We start from the raw sequence: 21,770 nt of genomic DNA on the forward strand, positions 1-21,770 counted from the left end.
TAACCGGTATAAAAGGTGACAGAGAGACCGTGACATAATCATGTCATAATACTGTTTGTGACTGGAAGGATGTCAACCGAGGTACTACTCAAGGAAGCGTCAGTAGCCCGTATTTGTTTAACCTGTTCTTAAACGATCTTGACGTCACTCAGTACTGCCAGGATAGCGATCTTACTTAAAGTATGCTGACGACACTTCTATTCTTGTGACTGTGCGTAAGAACAGTGTAGATGAATCACAAAAAAAAAATGTGAACAGAGGTTAATGGTATGAGCTGTAACACAAGCAAATGCAAAGAACTCTGTATGGCTAAAAAAGGTATGTGGCATAGAACAGAATAACAGTCTTTCTCTATTAGGTGTCACATTACAAAACGACTGTAAGTTCTCATCTCATGTTAAGGGAAAGCTTCGGGAAGCAAACAAGTATTTGTACATTTTAAGATCACTAAGAAAAGATGGATACACGTAGAGATAGACCACCTGTTTAAGGCTATTGTTCTGCCAAAGATCACGTACGCACTTCCAGTCTATGGAGCCAGCCAGGTAGATTTAAACACTATACAATGTTTTTTAAAAGGTGCAATAAGCGACTCTACACTTCTGAGATAATTGCGTTCGAGGTACGAGAACACAACCCCTAATTTGTGTTGGGTGTTTTGTGCATTATTGGGTGCCCTGTGCAATTAATAAGAGAGGTTTTTTCGAGATTGCATTTGTCGTCGTCGTCGACACACATTTGCCTCGCTTTGAGGCGCTTGTTTACGTTTTACCTCACTTTGACGAACTAACTCACGTGGTGATTCGTGCGTCCTCAAGCGTTTGCTGACGTCTTTTATTCTCTCTTCGTAAAGTGTTCATCTTTTAAAAGTTTGCTGAATCTTCGTAAAGCGTACATATTTCAAGAGTTTGCTGAAGGTCTACTATCGGTCTGTTTTTGCTGAATCTTTCAAAACGTTCATCTTTCACAAGTTTCGGCGGCCGCTGCGCCACAAAGTAAATCTACCGAGATGTGAAGCTCGGCGGCGCCGTTTCATCATGACTTGTGATATTTTCGGCACCGGACAAACGAGCATTTTAGGTCTATGTTATTTATTCGGAAAAACTTATAAACAGCCCACAGTAACTCCACTCAAGTCACTGAAATCAACACGCTCGATCGACCAAACTACTGCACTTATTGAGACGGACCATACTATATCAATAGCCTGTCGTCATAATAAGCCACTTCTCATTTCTTAATTGGTGCTGGAAAATAATACATGAGATGCAATTTGAACAGCAGAAATAAATTAAATAATGTGTACTTCGCAAATTTAGTGGTTAATTCGGGCAACCTTTACTCTCCATTACTTTATCACTTTCCAGTCAGTCGTAAACAGGAGCGGATCCAGGATTTTTCTTAGCAGGGGGTGCACCACTAAGGAACTACCATTTTAACTACCATTTTTACGGCGTTTAGCATAAATTCTTCATCCTTGTCTCACGTTTTTCTTCAACACCAATTAAACACAAAGTTTTTTTTTTTTGGGGGGGGGGGGGGGGGGTGGGGGCAGAATACCAGTTGTATTAGAAAGCCGCAGGACATCTCAGGGGTGCGCACCCCCTGTACCCTCCTCCTAGATGCGCCCCTGATCCGCCCCTGATAAAACATGTGAACAGGTAATGTACTATCGATACTATCGGTTATACTTTACTGACTGTTCATTACTTTGTTATCACTGTCCAGTCAGTTGCAAAACATATGTCCAGATAATGTTGCTGTTTTTTTTATTTTCCCGCTAATTGAATAACATGAAAGGTTCTGATAAACAGTTTCACAACCGGGGATCCTATGTTTAGACCATGTCTGCACTCTGCAGTATATTCATTTGTTACAAACGTGCTGTATAGAGAAATACAGTGTAAGCTAAGGAGTACTTCTGTCATATAATCTCCAATGTGACACGTGCTTAGATAAGGTATTGTAGTGTGTTAACGATATCGGGATACTCATCCACCCCTCCCCTTTTGCTCTTATGCTATGCGAGTTGTAATCGATCGCTTACTCGTATATTCAATGGGGCAGAAGGACAAACAGTCACCAACCCTAAGACATGACATTTTCAGTAATGAGACATGTAATAAGATCGGCTTTATTATCTACTGCCGTACACTATTTCTATTGCACCTGTAATAGAAAGAAATTTTAACCTATAACCTATCTATACGTCTACTAACGTCAAATGGTAGCAGTCTTTTTATTCACTTCATTTCTTATATTCTTCTTTTCTTTTCCTTCTTTTTTTGTTCCTTTCATCTTCTTAAAATTCACGTTTTATACTGTGGACAAAATTCTGTTTAATTATACCATACGCGAAGCCCTTCATAGAATAACGTTTGACTCACTTAAAACAGCTATAAAGACGTCAGCAACAGCTGGATCACCAACACCGTTCCCAGCAGTACATCTGTAGCCGCCAGCATCCTCTTTACCAGTGATTGGCAAAGGAAAAGTGGTGAAACGTCCATCATTAAGTCTTTTCCAGGTAACGTTAGGCTTTGGATTGCCTTCAGCTTTACAGATAAGCGTAACATTTTCATTTCGATTTACTGTCAGGTTACCAGAGATGTAGCGGATATCTGAAGGAGCTGTATAAACGACAGAATAGATAAATTAGAATTAACAAGACTAACTAACGGCAAACTAACCACTAAAGGTTATTTTTACTTGAATAACGCACTGATTGTTAAACATAATCTTTTGACCTCTAGAACTAAAGCGACCTTCTCTAAGAAGCAATTGACAGGAATCGACCAGAACGTTAAAAAGCATTTCGACTCCTAATGAGCTGTAGCTCAAACCCCCCTTTAACAATTTCCAATACATTTAAATGATTGAAAATCAAAAGGGAAATACAACGATAACTTAACGATAAAATAAAACCCATAGTGTCCGTAAATCTGCTAAATTCTATCCAAAGCTTTTAGTAAAGGAGAACAGTATCAAACCGTGAATACAGCAGTCAGATTTCGCTGTTCTAGCTTAGTCTAACAAGGATTATATGAATTTGCTTGACTTTACGGGCTATCTGGTCATACATAACTTTTTAACAAAAGCATTTAACTGTAAAGTGAAGCATAATGGTCTTACTTTGAATAGAAACGGAGACTACAGCAGTAGATGGGTCTCCGTACCCATTATCAGCAGTGCATCTGTAGGCTCCATTGTGGTGACTTGTGACGTTCAGTGGAAAAGTCACAACGCTTCCATCAGAAACTCTACTCCACGAGACGTTTGGTGCTGGATTACCACTTGCCGTGCAGTTAAGGCTTACGATATCACCCTTTTTCAAAGTTTGATTCCCAGAGATGTGAGTTATACGTGGTGGATCTACAAAATCAAATAAAGAAACCTTTGAGCAAAGAAAGAAAGCTTCATGTTAAAAACGTCAATAACCAAATCAAACCAACTGGATCAAGCTCGAAATATGACATCGGCATCGTCGAGTAACCTTCAAAATATAGGGATTGGTATGGGAAAAAATATTTGTTTTTGTAACCTACGTATGTGAAAGGATTTAAATAAAAATGGGCTAACCACACTTTTTTGTTTTTCCTCGTTCTGGCGATTTATGGCCATTTTTGGCATTCTATTGGAACCGGTTTGTTCTCTCTGTATTTACCTTTCCTTTTCTTGGAAACATTAGTCTTTATCAATATACAGATAGTGAAATGATCTTGACTCATTAAAGACATATACTTAAAAAGTCGTTCTTAGGTTTAATGGGTTTAATGCAAGTTTTAGAAATTTCTTTGGTCATTAACTGTGACGGATTACATGCTGCAAAAACGTCGCTAGACGACTTCGTTTTTTGTAATTTTTTATGGAAATTTTTACCGCATTTCTAACCTTACTACTGCTGAGAAGAGAACTTATAGAGCAAAGTTTTGATATGTTTTACATCTTGAAAAAATATTTAAAATTGTTCATTCAACAACCACCAATAACTGGAAACATGTTTTAAAAATATCTGAACAACAGGATTGAAATGTGTGTTGCGATAGTAGCATGACGTTTAGTGAAAATGATTATTTTCGATTTGTTGCTTATTATTTATATTTTCACAACGATCTTTCCCTTAGTTTAGGTTTAAAGCAATTAGTGCAAATTTATTTGTGGTCACTAAATGTGATGGATGAAATGCTGTACAAAAGGTGATAGACATTTTTGTCTAGCTTTCATGCAAATTTGTTAGTGCAATGCAATTCTTATTAATTATAAGATGGTAACTTAAATGTAATCATCTATTTACTATTTTATACTTTACAATATAGTTTGTAGCACAGGAACGAAGTGTATGTACATGTACAGCCCTGTGTAACAAGCAGTAAGGGTACAATATATGAATACTCAGATAAGATAAGATATTTGCATCTAACTTTAAGTTTATCTAGGTTGACGTTTGATCTTACACTTCGAGTTAGCATCAGCTTTTATAGTTCACCCTATTTAAAGGGATAATGCACTTCGTGTAGGTGCTTCTTTGCAGTGTGTTAAGGAACTGTCCATTTGCAACACCCAAACGACTGATGCTTGTTTAAAACGGACACCCACCAGCCTTAATATGGGAACAAAGATTTCATGAGGCAAAATGGACCATTCTTCTCCCAATATAGGGTGTCGACTTAATAGGGCCACATAATAGAGGCTTCACTGTAGATAACATACTTCAGATAAGCTAGGTGCACTTGTAGGAAACAGTAACCAAGTTTTGATTTCATTCTTGAGTATGGACCTTCCAACCATCAGGCTCAACAAAACAAGGAGCGTGATGATTGAAGTAATATATCAAACATGAGATGCAGTGTTTCATCACCAGATGAAACACCGAGAAGAGAGTTGAAAATACGACGCGCAGCGGAGTATTTTTGACGAACTTCGAGGTGTTTCATCTGGTGATGAAACACTGTGTCAAATGTTTGATATTTCTTATCAAACAAAATCATTTTTGAAGGAGAAATTAAGGATACAAATACTAAGCAGTGTTTCATCCGATTTCCAAACACTCATTAAACATTAATTTCCTTTGTATTTTCTTAATGAATTATTAATGAGTTTGAGAATTTATCATGATAAGCTTTGGAGGAAGTTCCACAGCTTTCACACCCACTTGTCCTGAAGAGATGGAGGACACACACTTTTATACGGCAAAGTGCAAGTTTCCCATGGTAATAAACAAGCATAACATACCATAGTTTCGATTGTGTTAAAGAAATATAAACAAGAACTTGGTGTGTAATCATCAAGTTATACTTTCTAAGTCTGCAAATAAAAAAATCTGCTACCCGTATCTGCCAATACGTACTTTATAGTGTTTACAGTTGGCAGTGTCAATTAATTAAGAAAGCCTGTAGGGCTGAATAAACAGACATGTTACTACTGAGAATATTCCACTGAGAAACACTTTAAGAGGTCCGGCCTGAGAATTTTTTTTAAAATAACCATGGCCAAGGTTAGCCTGTGATTAAGTGTGATATCTAGTGGCATGTATTTTTATGTACACTGATGAATAATAGTAAAGAGCCCAGCAAAATACCCTGTGGAGCCTCAACAAACTGTATATGCTTCTCAGCTTACACGGGAGTGAAAGATGTTCAACCATAACCTGCTGCACTCATTATTCATTTTTTTAAAGGGGAGGACGAGGTTTGAAAGGTAGAAATGCAACCAATTGTACGACTATGGGTCTTGATTACATTTTTTATTGGAGATCCTAAAGCTTCGCCAATTTCGGCCGTTTTTTGATAGATTTGAGGTACATATGGTACTCTTTCTTGGGCTCACTCATCCTCATCCAAAGGCGAAGGACAAATTGAACGTACATGCCATGATTTACTATATTATATAAAAAACCCAAGCTGTAGAGCAGTTTTCTGTGTTGCCCATGTTTAAGTAAACGTCTTTCCAAATCCGCTTATATCGATTTTTAGTTGTTTTGAAATAGATGTAACATATTTCGAAACGTCCATCAAACCGTGTCAATGAAGAGTATAAAAAAATAAATATGACGACTATTCATATCCGAGTGATCTAACTTCGCAATGTTGAGAACAAAGAAAAGAGAATGAATTTAGGTAACAGTGTTTCACTTAAAATAAAAGAAAATTGTTCATTTCTTCGATACTTAATCTAAGTAAGGCATTGGAAAAGGGCCGAATACGGATTAAATTGTTTGTTTGCATGAGAACAACGTAACAGACCTAGCCTGTGTCTATAAAATTCTTAACAAAATTATGATTTAGAAATAATTTAGCTTAGGTTTATTACCTGTGACGTAAATTCGTACGTTGTAGGCCCATGTATTCGAGTCTATTTGGAGTCTGCACTGAAAGGTTGCTTCTTCTCTTTGAGTCACTTCGCGTATTATCAACGTCGAAAATTCACTTGTACTTGCAATATTGAACCTTCTTTGATATTCGTGCCTGTTATTGATTGTAGAAATTCCTCTCAGCGCAAAGCCTATGGTATCTGGTTGGCTGCTTCCATCTCCAATACCGAAGAAGGCAAATGTTAAACTTTGGCTCGGCTGGAGTGTGTAATTCCATTGCAACCGATGATTTTTACTGCCGTTTAGTACTCCAATAACTGCAGTTTGAATTTCTTGTGTTCCTGGATTAGTTTGGTTCCAAGCTGGAGAAGGCGCAATCCACATAAAGAAAGCGTGTGAATCTGTGAATAAAGTATAATTTAAGAAGCCCTGAATTGCATATTACACAAGTAAGCATAAATAGTTGTTCAAGTATACCCATTTATCAATAGACCTTGTCACGGTTTTCGACGCCATCTTTACGAGCTAGGCAGACGTGTGAGAAATTACAGTGTTTGTATGCGAATCTAATGTCAAATAATTTCGGTAAAACGACTGTTCTGAAAAAAAAAAAGACTTGTAAACTAAAGCTACAAAACAAAGGATTGTACTAAAACATTTTGGGGGTGTACCTGTGCTTAAATTTCTCCAGAGACTTGCTTTAACTGTTCCATATATTTGTCTGTAATTTTTCCCGGGACTTTCTTACAGACAAATGTATAGAAAATTTTAAAAAAAGTGGTTTTAGGTCTTGTAATTTTTTTCGGTAGAATCCTAGGAGTGAAACTTTGGTTCACAATTCACATTTTTTCCAGAACAGCCGTTCTACGGAAATTATTCAACATTATTCTTACTAATAGTTACTAGTAGTTGTCGGCAGTTACTACCAGTTAGAAGTAGTTAATAGAAGTTAATCGCAGTTGCTAGTAGTTAGTAGTAGTTAGCAGTAGTTACTAGTAGCTACTGGCAGTTACTACCAGTTACTGGTAGTTAGTGGTGGTTACTAGTAGTTACTGGTAGCAACTAGTAGTTGGTGGTAGTTGAACGTAGTTTTCGGTAGTTTCTATTAGTAGCTGCTACCAGCAACTTCTAGTAACTACCGACAACTACTAACCAGTAACTACTAGTAACTACCACAAACTACTACTAACTACCACCAACTACTAGTATCTACTAACAAGTACTTGTAACTACCATCAACTAGTACCAGTACCTACCAGCAGTGCCGGATCCACACCTTGAGATAAGGGGAGGGGGGGGAGGGAGGGGATAGGCGGTCATCCAGACCCTTAGATAAGCGGGGGGGGGGGGGGGGGGGGCGATTTCCAGTTTCCCCTGGATCTGCCACTTACTAGTAACTACAAGTAACTACACTAGAAACTACCAGTAACTACTAGCAACTACCAGTAGCTACTAGTAACTACCAGTATCTACCAGTAACTAGTAACTAGCAGTAATTATAAGTAACTTCTAGTAGCTACCAATAACTATTAGTAACTACTAGTACCTACTACTAACTATCAGTAACTACCGAGCACTACTTGATACTACCAGTAACCACCAGTTACTACCACTAAATATTAGTGATGACACAAAACTAAATATTAATATCACGGGTCCACTTATGGCTTTCCACCATAAAAGTATATACCCTCGTTTCCTTAGGCCGCTGGACAGGTCGGTCGAGCTCTGGGAAAGATTATACAAGGGAAACAATGAACTACACTTCCGACTCTGTCTGTTCATTTTCGTTATGTAAATCAGTTTCCGTGATTTCGCATAGTAGTGATAAAACAATGGTTATTTGTAATGGCAGGATTCCGATCTCCTTGAACTTTAATGCTTACTAGTATTATGGGGCAACATCGATTCTTCACTGGCTATCTTACTCTTTTGTGCTTTTTTATTGACGTTACTATATCAGGTAAGAAGTTCAGTTTCTTTCCTTAACATGATTAACAGTTAAAATTCAATTGCTCTGTAGTTAGCTGCTATGATGTCTGGAGGTATTTACATTTCATGTTTGCCGAAATAAACATTTAATATCATTTTGAAAGCAACATAATAGTTGCAAGTCCCTCCTTGGCCACCTTGGCATCTTGTATCAACTTCACCAAGTCACTGATCAGCTATAAGTCGCTAAAACTGTCACATCAACCGATGACTTCGATTGGAGGTCGACGACTATCCACGAAATTGTTAATCATTACTGTTTAACGTTTTTTTGATGAATACGAATTTGTTATCTCCCATAAACTTTCTCGGTAAGTTGTCGCTGTCTGCCTAAACGAACATTCGTGCTGCTTTGCTCCATTTCAATTCTCCACTTAACACTTTTCTAGAAGAAAGTGATTTAGAGTACAAAGTAATGCCAAAGAAAATTGGTTACTAAGAATACTGTCGAAGTTTTCGTGGATCAGTGGTTTTGTTGCTTGTCTAGTGTTTCTTTCTTTCTTTATTTTTATTTCATTGTGCCAAGCAGCTGAATCGCGTTTTGAGTTTCCTTGACAGGCAATTTAAAATCTAAATCAGTACAATGTGCAGTGTAGTAACAAGATAACCTTCCATCAACTTAGCAACTCAAACTTACTGGGTTGTTAAAAGAGGCACTTCTCAATAGAATAATTCAGTGACTCTCCAGAGCCAATTTAAAGAGAGGAGTACTCAACTGGTATGATCTCGCTAAAGTTTTTTAAAAATTACTTCTGCCTGGTCTGCAGTCAAGAAATCCTAATAGGACATTCCATCAAGAGTCAATACCGCTATTTGGATCGACGTATTTCTATAAGATTCTAAAATAAGCCTGTAAGTTATCACACCACGGTATTAATCTTTGAAGCTAAAGGAAAATATTTATTTCAGATGCGATATTTATCTGGACATCGCCTCCTCCGGCTTGGAATCAAACCAACCCAGGAACAGCTGATATTGAAACAGCTGTAATCCAGGCAGTCAATGGAAGTAAAAATGCCACTGTAAGATGGAAATACACTCTATTGCATAATCAGAACATCGCTTTCACTTTCTTTGCAATTGGTGATGGCATAAGCCAACCAGATGACATTGGATTTGTGGAAGCTCATCAATCAATGACAGGAATGACTACCTAGCACGGTTTAGTATTGGTAGTACGAGCAAATATTCTACGCTGATAATAAGAACAGTGACAAAGAGAGAGAACGCTACATTCCAATGCAGAGTGCAGGTGGGATCAGATACGTGGGCTTACAATGTACAGATTGAAGTAAACGGTAATTTCAAGGATTAAGTGGCATTTCTATAATAGCCTTAGATAACTTCGCTAAATAGGTTTCTCTCCGTCATCTTAAATTGCTCTTTAAGTTGCTTAAGTTATCGTTATTGTGCTTTGCAGAAAAGCAGAGTTAACTCTTATATATTCAAGCTTCGTGTAACAAAGACTAAGTGATTATTACTTAACAAAATAGGGCCCTCCAATTCGAATCACTCGTAATGGGCCACTATCGATATACTAAAATTCACAAAGAAAATGACTAAACATGCTTATTCGTTTTCTTTTATGGTGTTCTCTAAAACTCGCTATCATGCTGAATTTTAATATATCGAAAACGGCCTATTTATTGAATAGCGCTTTAAAAAACATTTCGGTCATGTTTTCACTGAAGTGCTTCTACAAATGAGACACCGGATAATCTGTAGAACGAAGCTTTACAAGTTACGGTTTTTTCACGTTGCAAATACTCCACCAATTTGGTAAATAGTTTAAGATAACTTAGAGGTTTTCTCTTTCACGTGCCTTTAAATTTTTAATTGTGTTGCCTTCGTTATCAATACATCATAACTTTCTCTCTTGTTTCGGTTCCACTAACAGTTCCTGCAAGTATCACTCACATCTCTGGTAACCAGACTGTAACCCTGAATGACACAATTAATTTAAAATGTTCAGCTGAAGGTCACCCAGCACCAAGCGTCCGCTGGATAAGAGCCACTGATACCAGTTCAGTCACCTTTCCATTGACTATAACTGGCATAAAAGAAGAAGGACTTTATCGATGCATTGCTGACAATGGTTTTGGCAATCCAGCAAATGGTGATGTTTTCATCACTGTTCAGAGTAAGCTCAACTAGTGATATCAAAGCATTATGTTTATTAACAGAGGCTAACTGAGTCCTTTTTTAAAAAAGTTAAAAAAAGGAATCATAATTTAAGGATTTCATACAATTAAAATGTCTCCTGCAAAAGCTAAAGGAAGGGGCCCGGGGTGGGACGTTTTTGTATAGAACTCTTCACTTGTCAGTATCAGTCTATGATTGTAAACTTCACTGAGTCATAATGGTGCAAAAGGGCATTTACTGGGAAGTGAATTATAATAGCTGTTCATGTTCTTACAAAACTGAAAAGTGGCTGTTACACTCTGATATAGCGTTTTGCAGATACATAAGTAGGTGGAATATGATCATCCGAGTGAGTGGAGCCTTGACTAATTTTTGATGGCAACTGATGTCGTACAAGTTGTTTTTAACGGTCCTTCTGGTTCTCATGCGAATTGACTCCATTTTCAAATGGCGATTAAAGCGACGGACCTTCAATTTTAATAGAGCGAAGAAAGTGTATTTTCCTCAGGATTTGTCAGATTTCGGACAATTTGCATTTGAATCGTTTGCACTGTGCAACCATGTGAAATAATTCGGTCTTTGTTAAAATAATTTTGTCATTAAGACCACATGATTATTTTTGTGATATCTTGCATGTCAGTTAAGCCAAAGGTAATTTTCTCCCGTGAGATGTTTTGGTAGTTTCCTTTTCCTCTTTTGATTATATTATAAAACAAATGGCAAACGGTTTATCTTGTACTATTGAGTTAAGTTGCACTTGGGTGCATTGCTAAGCACTCAAGTAGCTAGAGTCGCTTCTTTCGTGCTTAGCAACCTCCCGCGTGCAACTATAACTCATTCTAACTGAGATAATACGCGCGCTTTGACTGCCCGGGAGGCATGTTTGCATGAGAGTATGCAAACATCGTTTTGACGTCAACATGTTTTGCTTTTCGCGCGCTATTCACACAAGCACGAATTCGAATTTGACTCGACAATTATACTTTATTTACCTATTCCCTCGTAGGCTGAAACTTGTAAAATCATTACAAAACATGCTATGTCAATTGTTTTTCGCTTAAGCTGACATTTTCAGCGAGAAATATCCGTATTTTGGGAAGCCTCTGTTTTACAAAACAAGAACTGATTACGCGTGCAAAACTTCGCGACTGGGGAAAATTTCTCTTTTAATCAGTGCCATAACAAAGAGTTTTTCGTTTTTTTCACGGGAGAGTTAATTTATAAAAGCAATAGAAAATTTTTTCCTGTATTTGCATAGCCTGATATAAACACGAGAGGGGTTGGGAGAATTTTAGACAGTTATGCAAAACCCGAGACGCATAACTGTCTCGAATTCTCCCAGCCCCTCTCGTGTTATATCAGGCTATGCAAACACGGGAAACGTTTTCTATTGCTTAAACAGTACACGTTGTGCAGTTTGCCATTTGTTAATTGGTTAATCTAAAAGCATTGGTGGAATAAACAACTGCATGAAAAAAATAGAGATGTTCCCAATGTTGTTTTTTTCAGATTACACTCCGACGAACACAAATTTTACAACCAATTTGAAAGGAGCTGCAGTTACTTTAGGTAAATACTTTAACCTTAGCTGCAGTGCAGTGGCAAATCCTCTCGCAAAATTCCGGTTCTATAGAGGGCAAGAAACTTTATTTAACACAACAACTGGAGATGTTGTTGCAGTGTACACAATATCACTAAATGAAAGAGTCAATCAGGTGGATTTCAGCTGTATTCCCTACAATGATTTTGGTGAAGGGCCTGCAAGATTTATTACTGTAACAGTGTTTTGTAAGTATATGATTTGGTTATTTGCACTTATCGTTGTTCTTGATACCTCCTGTTACAACAATGAAACTTGATCATACAGTCATACTTCTTCTTATAGAGCATTTCAACTTGTCGTTACGGGTCTGCCGTCTACAGCAACGCGGAACTTTCACGTGTATCAGGAGAATGGTTAACTTTTTTGAATGTTGGTCTGATAAGCATAAATTATGTTTCTTTTCTGTCTTACTATTGTGTTCTTTGTAGCGCTTGTCACGAGATGCAAATTGAAAAAAAGTTTTATAAAGATGTCATGTTCAACCTGTGATGGGTATGATACATTCCGACTCCCACTCTCTCGGGGATGATGTGCGGTGAGCCACGTCAAAAGGAATACTTGGACAGTCACTTCTGCGTATAGGTGGAGAGACTATGTACTATTTACATGACAGCCTTAACTAAAAGTTTAACGTGTTTTGTGCTTATTTAGATTTGCCATCTGCCCCTGTTCTTACAACTACTCCTAGCAACACCACAGTACTTCGTGGAAACCCACTGTCAATTATTTGCCATACTGATGCCAACCCTGCTGCCCACGTGTATCAGTTCTATGTTAATGACATCCTCATTGAAAACAGAAGTAACGGCGTTTTGAATATTACTGTGAACATGGATGGAAGGTATACTTGTCTTCCCATCAATTCATTGGGTCCGGGACACAATACCACTGTCAACGTCACCGTAGTTGGTAAGTATAGATTTAAATAGACTCCATGTTACTACGCGTCTGCTTATTGTAATAGATCACAGGCGACGTCAAAATTGGGTAAGAACAAAAAAGAAGATGCACACAAGCCGAAGGCAAGTGTGTCATTGGTATTCTTACCACACTTTGACGTCTCTTTGTTATTTACTACTTTGAAGATGCGCGACAACATAGAATCTATTAGTTTTATACGATGAACAGAAATAAATGACAAAAAAGGAATTTCCTGAGCTAGCAACATCAAGTTTCGTCTCGGCTTTCCCTTTTGTGTGTGTTTTTTGCTTCACTTTCTCCCAAGCATCATGTTCAACGGGTTCACTTGCTCAGACAGGAATAATCGGGCAGACATTTTCAAAACTGCGAGTACCCCGAAGCGATGACTTGTTTTGAAAGATTTGTCTTGTTCAGTTGCCACGCTAAGAAAGCTTTCCATCTCAGTTCCTTCTTTTTTCCTTCTTTTACTTATAAAACGATTCTGAAAAGCGTTTTGCTATACCTTTCCTTGCTTAATCCGAAATAATTAATCTTGTAAATATTGACACGTCCGTTGGACAAAACAAAAAATGAGATCATAGGTGTGTCTTACAGATTATTAACAACTTCCTATCAACGCGCACTTAGCATTAATCCTCGAGCCTTTCTAAAATAAAATGACGCATTCGTTTCATAACAGTTTTCCAGAAGAAATGCATTTGTTTTTCTCCTCACTCTACAATGGAAACATTTCTTGCAGAAAGCGCGTCAGTAGAAATAAAGACAACCGCAGATTTTGTTGTGGAAAGGAAAAACTTCTCATTATTTTGTAATTCGTCTGGCAAACCTAAGGTATCCATCACGTGGACCAGTTCCGAGGTCCTATCGAAAACATCAATACTAACTGTGGTGAATGTAAGCAGACCAGGAACACCTGATAATGTGATCCAGTATCAGTGTTCAGGAGATAATGGGGTGGGAAGTCCCGCTATAGCTGTTGCAAATATCACTATACTTTGTAAGTATGTGCCATTAGCTCCTTTAATATATTTAGTTATTTTTTCACTACGTCATTGAGAACAAAGTAATTTTTTGCTTTAAAACAAGTCCGTTGACTAAAGGGGTAACTTGTTTTGATTGATTTAGATTTGCCATCTGCTCCAATTCTTACGACTATTCCAAGGAACACCACAGTGCTCCGTGGTAAAATACTGTCAATAATATGCCATGCAGATGCAAACCCTGTTGCCCACGAGTATCAGTACTATGTCAACGACATCCTAACTGGTAACAGCAGTAACGGCGTTTTGAATGTTACTGTCGATGTAGATGGGAGTTACACTTGTCTTCCTATCAATACATTGGGCCCGGGACACATTACCACTGTCAACGTCAATGTAGTTGGTAAGTCAGTAATAAAGTGATGCATACGGTTTCTCTTCGTACTAAATTTCCTGCAAGGATTCGAGAACTCCCCTTTTCATGGAGAATTTTTTTTTTCAGAAACCACGTCAATAGAAATCAAAGTTATAACAAAGGGTACGAGCCCTCGGTTTCTACGTTCGTAAGATTAAGGTCAACTTTTCGCAGCTTAGAAGGAGTGCAAATGATCAGTAGTATTTACTTTATTGGCTTAGTTGCGCTGCATTCAGAATAATATTCCTAGCTACAGGTCGAGCGAGGTTCTATTATCAAAAGAAGAAGACGCCTCTTTGATTTACATGAAGAATTAAATTTCTAAGGCTAGAAATTTCTTACCATTGCGATGTCTGTAAACTCGAGTCGGTTGATTTCGTGTAGCATACAGAATCCAGCCAGTGATTGGTTCTTTAAAGAGGAAGCTGATTGGATGATTTTTGTGACCTTTGTTGTTTGAGGACATCTTGATCCTGTTTCAGCGTTAAGGTCATGCGTTAGAGATCCAATGTGTAAGATTAGCGGAAAAGTTTGCCCTAAAAGCTACAATCAGGGACGAGCTGACACACTTGCCTAAAACGGGTGCTTTTATCAACAATTATATTCATTTATTATTTTCATTCTATTTAAACGCCGTAAATCTCCCCCACCCCGGAATCAATGTTGTTTGAAGTAAAGGAAAGTCTGGAGGGTCTAAAATACAACATTGGTTTTAGGTGGAGGAAGTTTTGGTTCACAGGGGGAGGGGATAGGCATGTCCACTGTTCAAGAAGGGGCCTTTTATGAGAAGTGTCTCAACACTTTTGTTCCTTCTTGTAGTTAGTCCCAAAATTTACACGCCAAAATCACTCGGTTCCTTGTGAGCAATAAAAAAAACCATGGTGTCTGTTGGGAGTGAGTTTTTTTTTGCGAAAGACTTCACGGACAGAAATAGCATGTGTAATTTCAAAGAGTGAAAACCACTCGGTTATTGTTGAAAATAACTCAGGCTGGAAAAGAAGTGATGTTATAAAGTATAGATTTCTTCGAAATGTACTTTAGAGAATTGTTCAGAAAATGACGATGGTTCAAAAATCCGTTGTCTTGGTGAAACATAGAGATGCCCTTTGAATTAGAGCTCACACTAACGCTGGCAAGTAGTAAATATTAAAACTTCGTAGAGCGTTACAGTCAGAGTTATGATAAAGGCTACGAGTCCGGGAAAAAGATACCACTGTCAACGTCTCCGTAGTTGGTAAGTAAGTAATAAAATGATGCATTATGATTTCTTTTCGTCACAGTTTTTCACCATCACTACATGTACTCTTCTTTTTAATGAACAAATCTCTTGCAGAAAGCCCTTCAGTAAAAATAACTGAGACAGGTGCAGATTTTGTTGTGGAAAGGAACAACCTCTCGTTAGTTTGTAATTCATCTGGAAAACCTAAGCCATCCATCACGTGGACCAAAGTTGGCAGTTCCGAGGTCCTATCAACAACGTCAGTACTCACGGTGGTGAATGTAAGCAGACCAGGAACACCTGATAATGTGATCCAATATCAGTGCTCAGGAAGCAATGGAGTGGGAACTCCCGCTATGGCTGTTGCAAATATTACTCTACTTTGTAAGTATGTGCCATTAGCTCTTTTAATATCATTATTTATTTTTTCACTAAGTCATTGAAAAAATTTATTTTTTCCTTTTAAAACAAGTCCGTTGACTAAAGGGATAACTCGGATGTTCTGGCTTGATTTAGATTTGCCATCTGCTCCAATTCTTACGACTATTCCAAGCAACGCCAAAGTGCTCCGTGGTAAAATACTGTCAATAATATGCCGTGCAGATGCCAACCCTGCTGCCCACGAGTATCAGTACTATGTCAATGACATCCTAATTGGTAACAGCAGTAACGGCCTTTTGAATATTACTGTCGATGTAGATGGAAGTTACACTTGTCTTCATATCAATTCACTGGGCTCGGGACACAATACCACTGTCAACGTCACCGTAGTTGGTAAGTCAGCAATAAAATGATGCATATGGTTTCTTTTTCCAGCAAGAATTCGAGAACTCCTCTATTGAATGGACAATTTTTTTCGCAGAAACCGCGTCAATAGAAATCAAGACAACAACAGATTTTGTTGTGGAAAGGAACAACATCTCATTATTTTGTAATTCGTCTGGCAAACCTAAGCCAAGCATAACGTGGACCAGAGTTGGCAGTTCCGAGGTACTATCAAAAACATCAATACTCACGGTGGTGAATGTAAGCAGACCAGGAACACCTGATAATGTGATCCAGTATCAGTGCTCAGGAGATAATGGAGTGGGAATTCCCGCTATGGCTGTTGCAAACATTACTGTGCTTTGTAAGTATGTGCTGTTTGTACCTATATTATCATTTATATTAGATAGCTGGTAGTTAATCCGATATAGTCAGAATTGTTAACTTCAAGAGCCATAATGCGACAGAGACGGAAACGCCTAGTCTAGCCCTTAAGATATGTGAATTTCACCAAAGTTATTTTTAGACCAGTTAAACGCTCGAATTAATCGGAAATTGGTTTCCCAAGAGGTCCGCAAACTTTTATTCAGCGCTGTCAAGAATTAATGGCGTCCCGCGTGGAGGTGCTCTTCAGCCACGAAAGTGATTTTGTAAGCAAAGGAATTGGTTTTAGCTTGAGAGATTGTTCAGATTGGGAACTAAATTTTACGATTTCTTGGGGTTGACTGACTTGCTAGATGATATATCAATTTATTAGGAGGAACTGAAGTCCGCGGACAGTGATCCTAATCACGAAAATTTAAATTTTTGGTACTGGAACCTCGGCAGGAAGAAAAAACAACAGCAAAAGGCAAACAGAGGATAGGGAACAACTGTCGCACAAAACAATCAAAGCAGCCATACGTCAATTCTAGTGAGGCGACTTCGACGCCCAATTCGAACAAAAACGCTAAAATGCAAGCAAATCACAGCAGAAATCAAAACACGAAAGCGGAAGAGGTGCTATTAAAAGGACTACAAAGTGAACTTCGTCCCATGAGATAGAACTTTGTATCAGAACAGCTCAAGACTAACAATTGGTCATGACACATTTGGAAACCAATTGAAAGCTAATGGCTAATCGAAGAAATACTCGACGCTCAGAACATTGTATCTGGAACTTGTTTCTTCAGTTGCAGAGGACGCAAACAAAACCCATCAAGTTCATTTGACATTCGAGGTTGTGGGCTTAGCGTGTCAAAACATTGCAGGAAACCACCACATTCTCAGACAAAACAAAATCGCTTTTAGTTATATTCAGATCCAGGAGTCACTTTGGAGAAAATTAAAAAACCTAAAACCCTTTAGCCGCAACAAAAAGAGTTAAGTTGGCATGTGAAACAATTGTATGTTTAATTGCAGATAAAGTCTGCGGAAATGATTTGAGGTGATGACTTAGTTTGTGCCTTGATAATTTGACACTCCTAGAATAAACATTTTTTTTTCAATCTTGTTCTGTGTTTTTGTTTCAACTACAAACGGTTCAGTGTGCAAAGTTATTTCTGTGACACGCTAACAAGTGTGGATTAACTAACCAGCTGTATAACTGATAAGTAAGAGGACTAAAAGCTTGTCCAGTTTGGAAATAGTTGGATTCGAAAAATTCATCTGAAAGCTAAATTGGAGTTGGCCTACGGCCTTGTCTAATTTTGACCGTCCTCGGAATATCTTTTATCCAATTATTTCCAAATTGGACAGCATGTAGTCCTGTTACATATACTAATACATTAATCTGTAACACTTTATTGAGAAGAAAATGAAGGTCTCTTTACTTTACTAAGAAAAGCTTATAAAGGAAAATGTAGCTAAATGAAACATTTGGTATATTTTGAAACAGGCAATCGTTCATTCTGAAATATAAATATATATTATATACGTTTTACGTCCTGTCGCTGATTCTATAAAGATATACGAATGTGTGTAATGCACTTGTACACTAATGATGTTTTAATTGAACAGATGATGGTTACTATTTTTGTCATGTGTCAATCATTGGCTGATGACAACAACAGCTATAACCAGTGATCAATTAACTGTTTCTGATTTTTTGTATTCATTTATTTATTTTATTATTATTTTTTACAAATAATGCATCAAACAAGATACAAAATTCTTTACGCAGAATGCAAGCACCAAGAGGTGGGTTGAGAAACGTGGCACAGCACACTTTTCCTACCGACTTCAAGTTTTGAAAAAAATTTAAGTCAAACCTCACAAAAATTCTTTATTAATTGATGTCCTATAATAGAACCTCCTTAATTCAAGGTGGAGATGCTTTTGTGTTTTTCTCTATCGATCATGAATGAGTTTAAAAGCTACAATGTTATATTACTTTATAAAAGTTTGCATAATAATAAACAAAAATGCTACATACGTTATATCTATCCATCAAAGGACTGGAAAACATATTAAGAAAGAACAAACACAAATTAAAATAGATCGCATTAAAAGGTTTGTAGCCATTTCAGAAAAGCATGACCGCTAAGTTTGTTGACTTGATGTGATGATTTCACGTGACGGGGACCTCAAGTCATACATGTACATGTAATACTAAATAGCCGCTATTCTGGATCTGTTATCTTGGATTTAAGTTAGTACAACTTGACAAAATCAGTAAAGGAATCACTTTTTTTTACTTTGGCAACCAGTTATACCGGAACATCGAGTTGTTTTTCGTTTCAGCAGCAATGTCACCCAAATAATCATGTATCTGCTGCTCCATGTCTCTTGTTACCATGGTTTAGTAGGTTGTGCTACTAAACTGACATGAATCATTCATTCATCCACAACCGGCGACAAAATTGTCGAGGCACTGTCCGTAAATGCAGCAACTTCAGAGAAGAAAAGAATCCACCCTCTCCCCCTTCCCCTCAATTCAAAGTTGGGGTGTTGGAAAAACACTAGAAACGCCATTAATGGCAGCGTCTCAACTAGTTTTGAAGCCAATTACAGCTACATCAATGGATTAAAAGATATTGTACTGTTGTAACTGCAGATCGTCCATCTTCTTCAAATCTTACAACCATTCCAACCAACACCACAGTGTTGCGTGGCTCTATTGTATCCCTTCAGTGCAATGCAGATGCCAACCCGGATGCCCACCTGTACCAATTCTATTATAACGATAATATTATTGGTAACAGCAGCTCAAGCATACTCAATGTCACTACTCAGGCAGACGGATTGTACACCTGTGTTCCTATCAACAACGTTGGCACAGGACACAATGCTACTGTTAGCATCACTGCAGTTGGTAAATGGCTTCAATTTCGTACAATACTGGATTAGTTAACATGTAGTATTACCAACAGAGGTTGCGATTACACTTAAAAGAACATTTTATTGATAATGTTTAAATACCATAAAAAGGAACCAATAACAGCGAAAAAAATTCATCTGCCTTGTCTGAAAGAAAATATCGATTCACGGTTTAAGAATCATAGGGTTAACTGAATTTCAGTTGTCGTTATGTTTGCAGACAACTTTTGAGACTTTCAATGCAAAACCCATGGAAAATTGGTGATTGATTTTTGAGTTTTGTGTTCTTCGTGGATTGCAACTTTTTGGGGGAAAGTTATAATGTACTAAATCACCTTATTGTTCTTTCAGTTTCTCCTACTGTGACCGTTTACCCCATTTCAACCACAGTTGTCAAAGGAAACAGTATCACATTGTACTGTAATGCGTCTGGCAAACCTTCACCCACTGTAACGTGGGCCAGAGTAGCAGTGCAAAATCAAGTACTGTCGCACAGAGAATCACTCACAGTGAATGTTGGCAAACCTGAGAGCCGTGATAACATAATCCGCTACCAGTGTACAGCCAGTAATGGAGTAGGCCATCCTGTGCTGGACATCGCTGACGTCAATGTCCATTGTAAGTTATATTCCTGTCTTTGAATGTCAAAGTTTGCATGTACACAAAAAATTATTGCCATACGTAGGGGTCCAAATTCTCTTGCCCCCAATAATTTTGTTTGTTTTTGGTTTCTTTTTTTTTAGAGACAATTTCGCATTGTAAATGAGTTCGCATGCTGGCGAAACACGAGCTAGCATCTACCCGGGTCATACATATGAAAGTAAATAGCTTAATTCTACTTAATGCATCTAATTTTAGACATCAGGCGCAAATTTCAATTATGACAATTGTCCGGTATCTAAATTTCGAGATTTCAGTAACACAATTAAAATAAATGCCTAACAAGCTCGCAGCCGTTAGAACCTTCGAGAAATGTTCTTACACTGCATTCATTTTAACTTTTGCTGCCAGATCCTCCAGAAATTACAAAGCCACAGGCAACTACGTGGAAAGTAGCAGCTGGTACAAGCATCAACATAGAATGCCTAGCAAACGGAAATCCAGTTCCACAGTACATTTGGACAAATTCAGTAAGCGGCGTCTTTACCACCGACAGATATCTAATTCTTCAAGATATAAATGATAGCAAAGGTGGAATATATACATGTACGGCAATAAATAGCCTGGGATCTGCCAACTTCCTTATCTTGGTTGAAGTTACAAGTAAGTTTCCCTTCGACTAATGTGATTTTAAGATTGAGAAGCCCCATTTGGAACTTAACGCGTGAATAACGGCTGATCTTATGACCGATAAACAGGAATTCGTCTTCCTTCTCAATAAAGCTTTACTAAGCTTTGCCTATCATGATCAAACCTACATTATCGCTTCTTTTAGAAATTTTTGGATTTGGCATTTCCATGGAACTTCGATCACTCTGTTGCAAAAAATGTTACATCCGTAACCTAAATTGTTTACAAACATTACCCTAGAGGCCTATAACAACTCACTGATTTCTGTGTTCTGAAATTATTCCTAGGAGATGAATTTCAACTCTTACTGACGATAGTAGAGGAGAACGGGGTTGAAACTGTCTTTCAACCTGACTACGAAAACTTGAGCAGTGAGCCTGCGAAGGCTTTCGTGGAATCATTTATGAATTCGGTATTTTGGTTTTTCTATTTTAACCTATTTTAGCTTGTATAATTAAAAAGTATATTCTTCTTCACTAACTGAGGGCAACTTCCCGTTTTTCATTGGCGAACAGAAAATACATTACAATTCTGTAATCCTTCACATTTTATAGCACTGACTTCTCCACCGCGCTTCTCGAAGATTGCACTTCTCTATTAAGCCTTTTTTTTCATCGATCGTTTTGAGGATTAAATCCTATGCATGTCTTTCTCTTTGCATTTTGCAAGAAACATCCCTTCAAAACGGGTCGCTTATGTCTCTCGTATTTGGAAAATTTTACGTTTTTTTCCACTCCAAATTACTCTGAAAGTTATGCGATTAAGAAGACGCACAGTATCTAAAAAAAAAAGAAAAACGTTCGCAGCACCCCATTGTCCTACAATACAATAAATGC

The 21,770-nt window shown here is 37.8% G+C and overlaps 1 protein-coding gene across 1 annotated transcript in view; it reads left to right on the plus strand.

Moving 5' to 3' along the window:
- Window positions 1–8,203: 8,203 nt before the first annotated feature.
- LOC140949633 (uncharacterized) overlaps window positions 8,204–21,770 on the plus strand; it is a 38,936-nt gene continuing 25,369 nt past the window's right edge. Inside the window, exons 1-12 of the mRNA XM_073398787.1 lie at window positions 8,204–8,273; window positions 9,212–9,310; window positions 10,200–10,442; window positions 11,954–12,232; window positions 12,699–12,956; window positions 13,648–13,965; window positions 14,094–14,351; window positions 15,697–15,966; window positions 16,099–16,356; window positions 16,445–16,711; window positions 20,656–20,907; window positions 21,222–21,346. Of these exons, the coding sequence (XP_073254888.1) occupies window positions 8,204–8,273; window positions 9,212–9,310; window positions 10,200–10,442; window positions 11,954–12,232; window positions 12,699–12,956; window positions 13,648–13,965; window positions 14,094–14,351; window positions 15,697–15,966; window positions 16,099–16,356; window positions 16,445–16,711; window positions 20,656–20,907; window positions 21,222–21,346 (2,697 nt within the window). The remainder of the gene's footprint in view (window positions 8,274–9,211; window positions 9,311–10,199; window positions 10,443–11,953; window positions 12,233–12,698; window positions 12,957–13,647; window positions 13,966–14,093; window positions 14,352–15,696; window positions 15,967–16,098; window positions 16,357–16,444; window positions 16,712–20,655; window positions 20,908–21,221; window positions 21,347–21,770) is intronic.

Source organism: Porites lutea, chromosome 10, assembly GCF_958299795.1.
Source record: "Porites lutea chromosome 10, jaPorLute2.1, whole genome shotgun sequence".
NCBI classification, from domain to species: Eukaryota; Metazoa; Cnidaria; class Anthozoa; order Scleractinia; family Poritidae; genus Porites; species Porites lutea.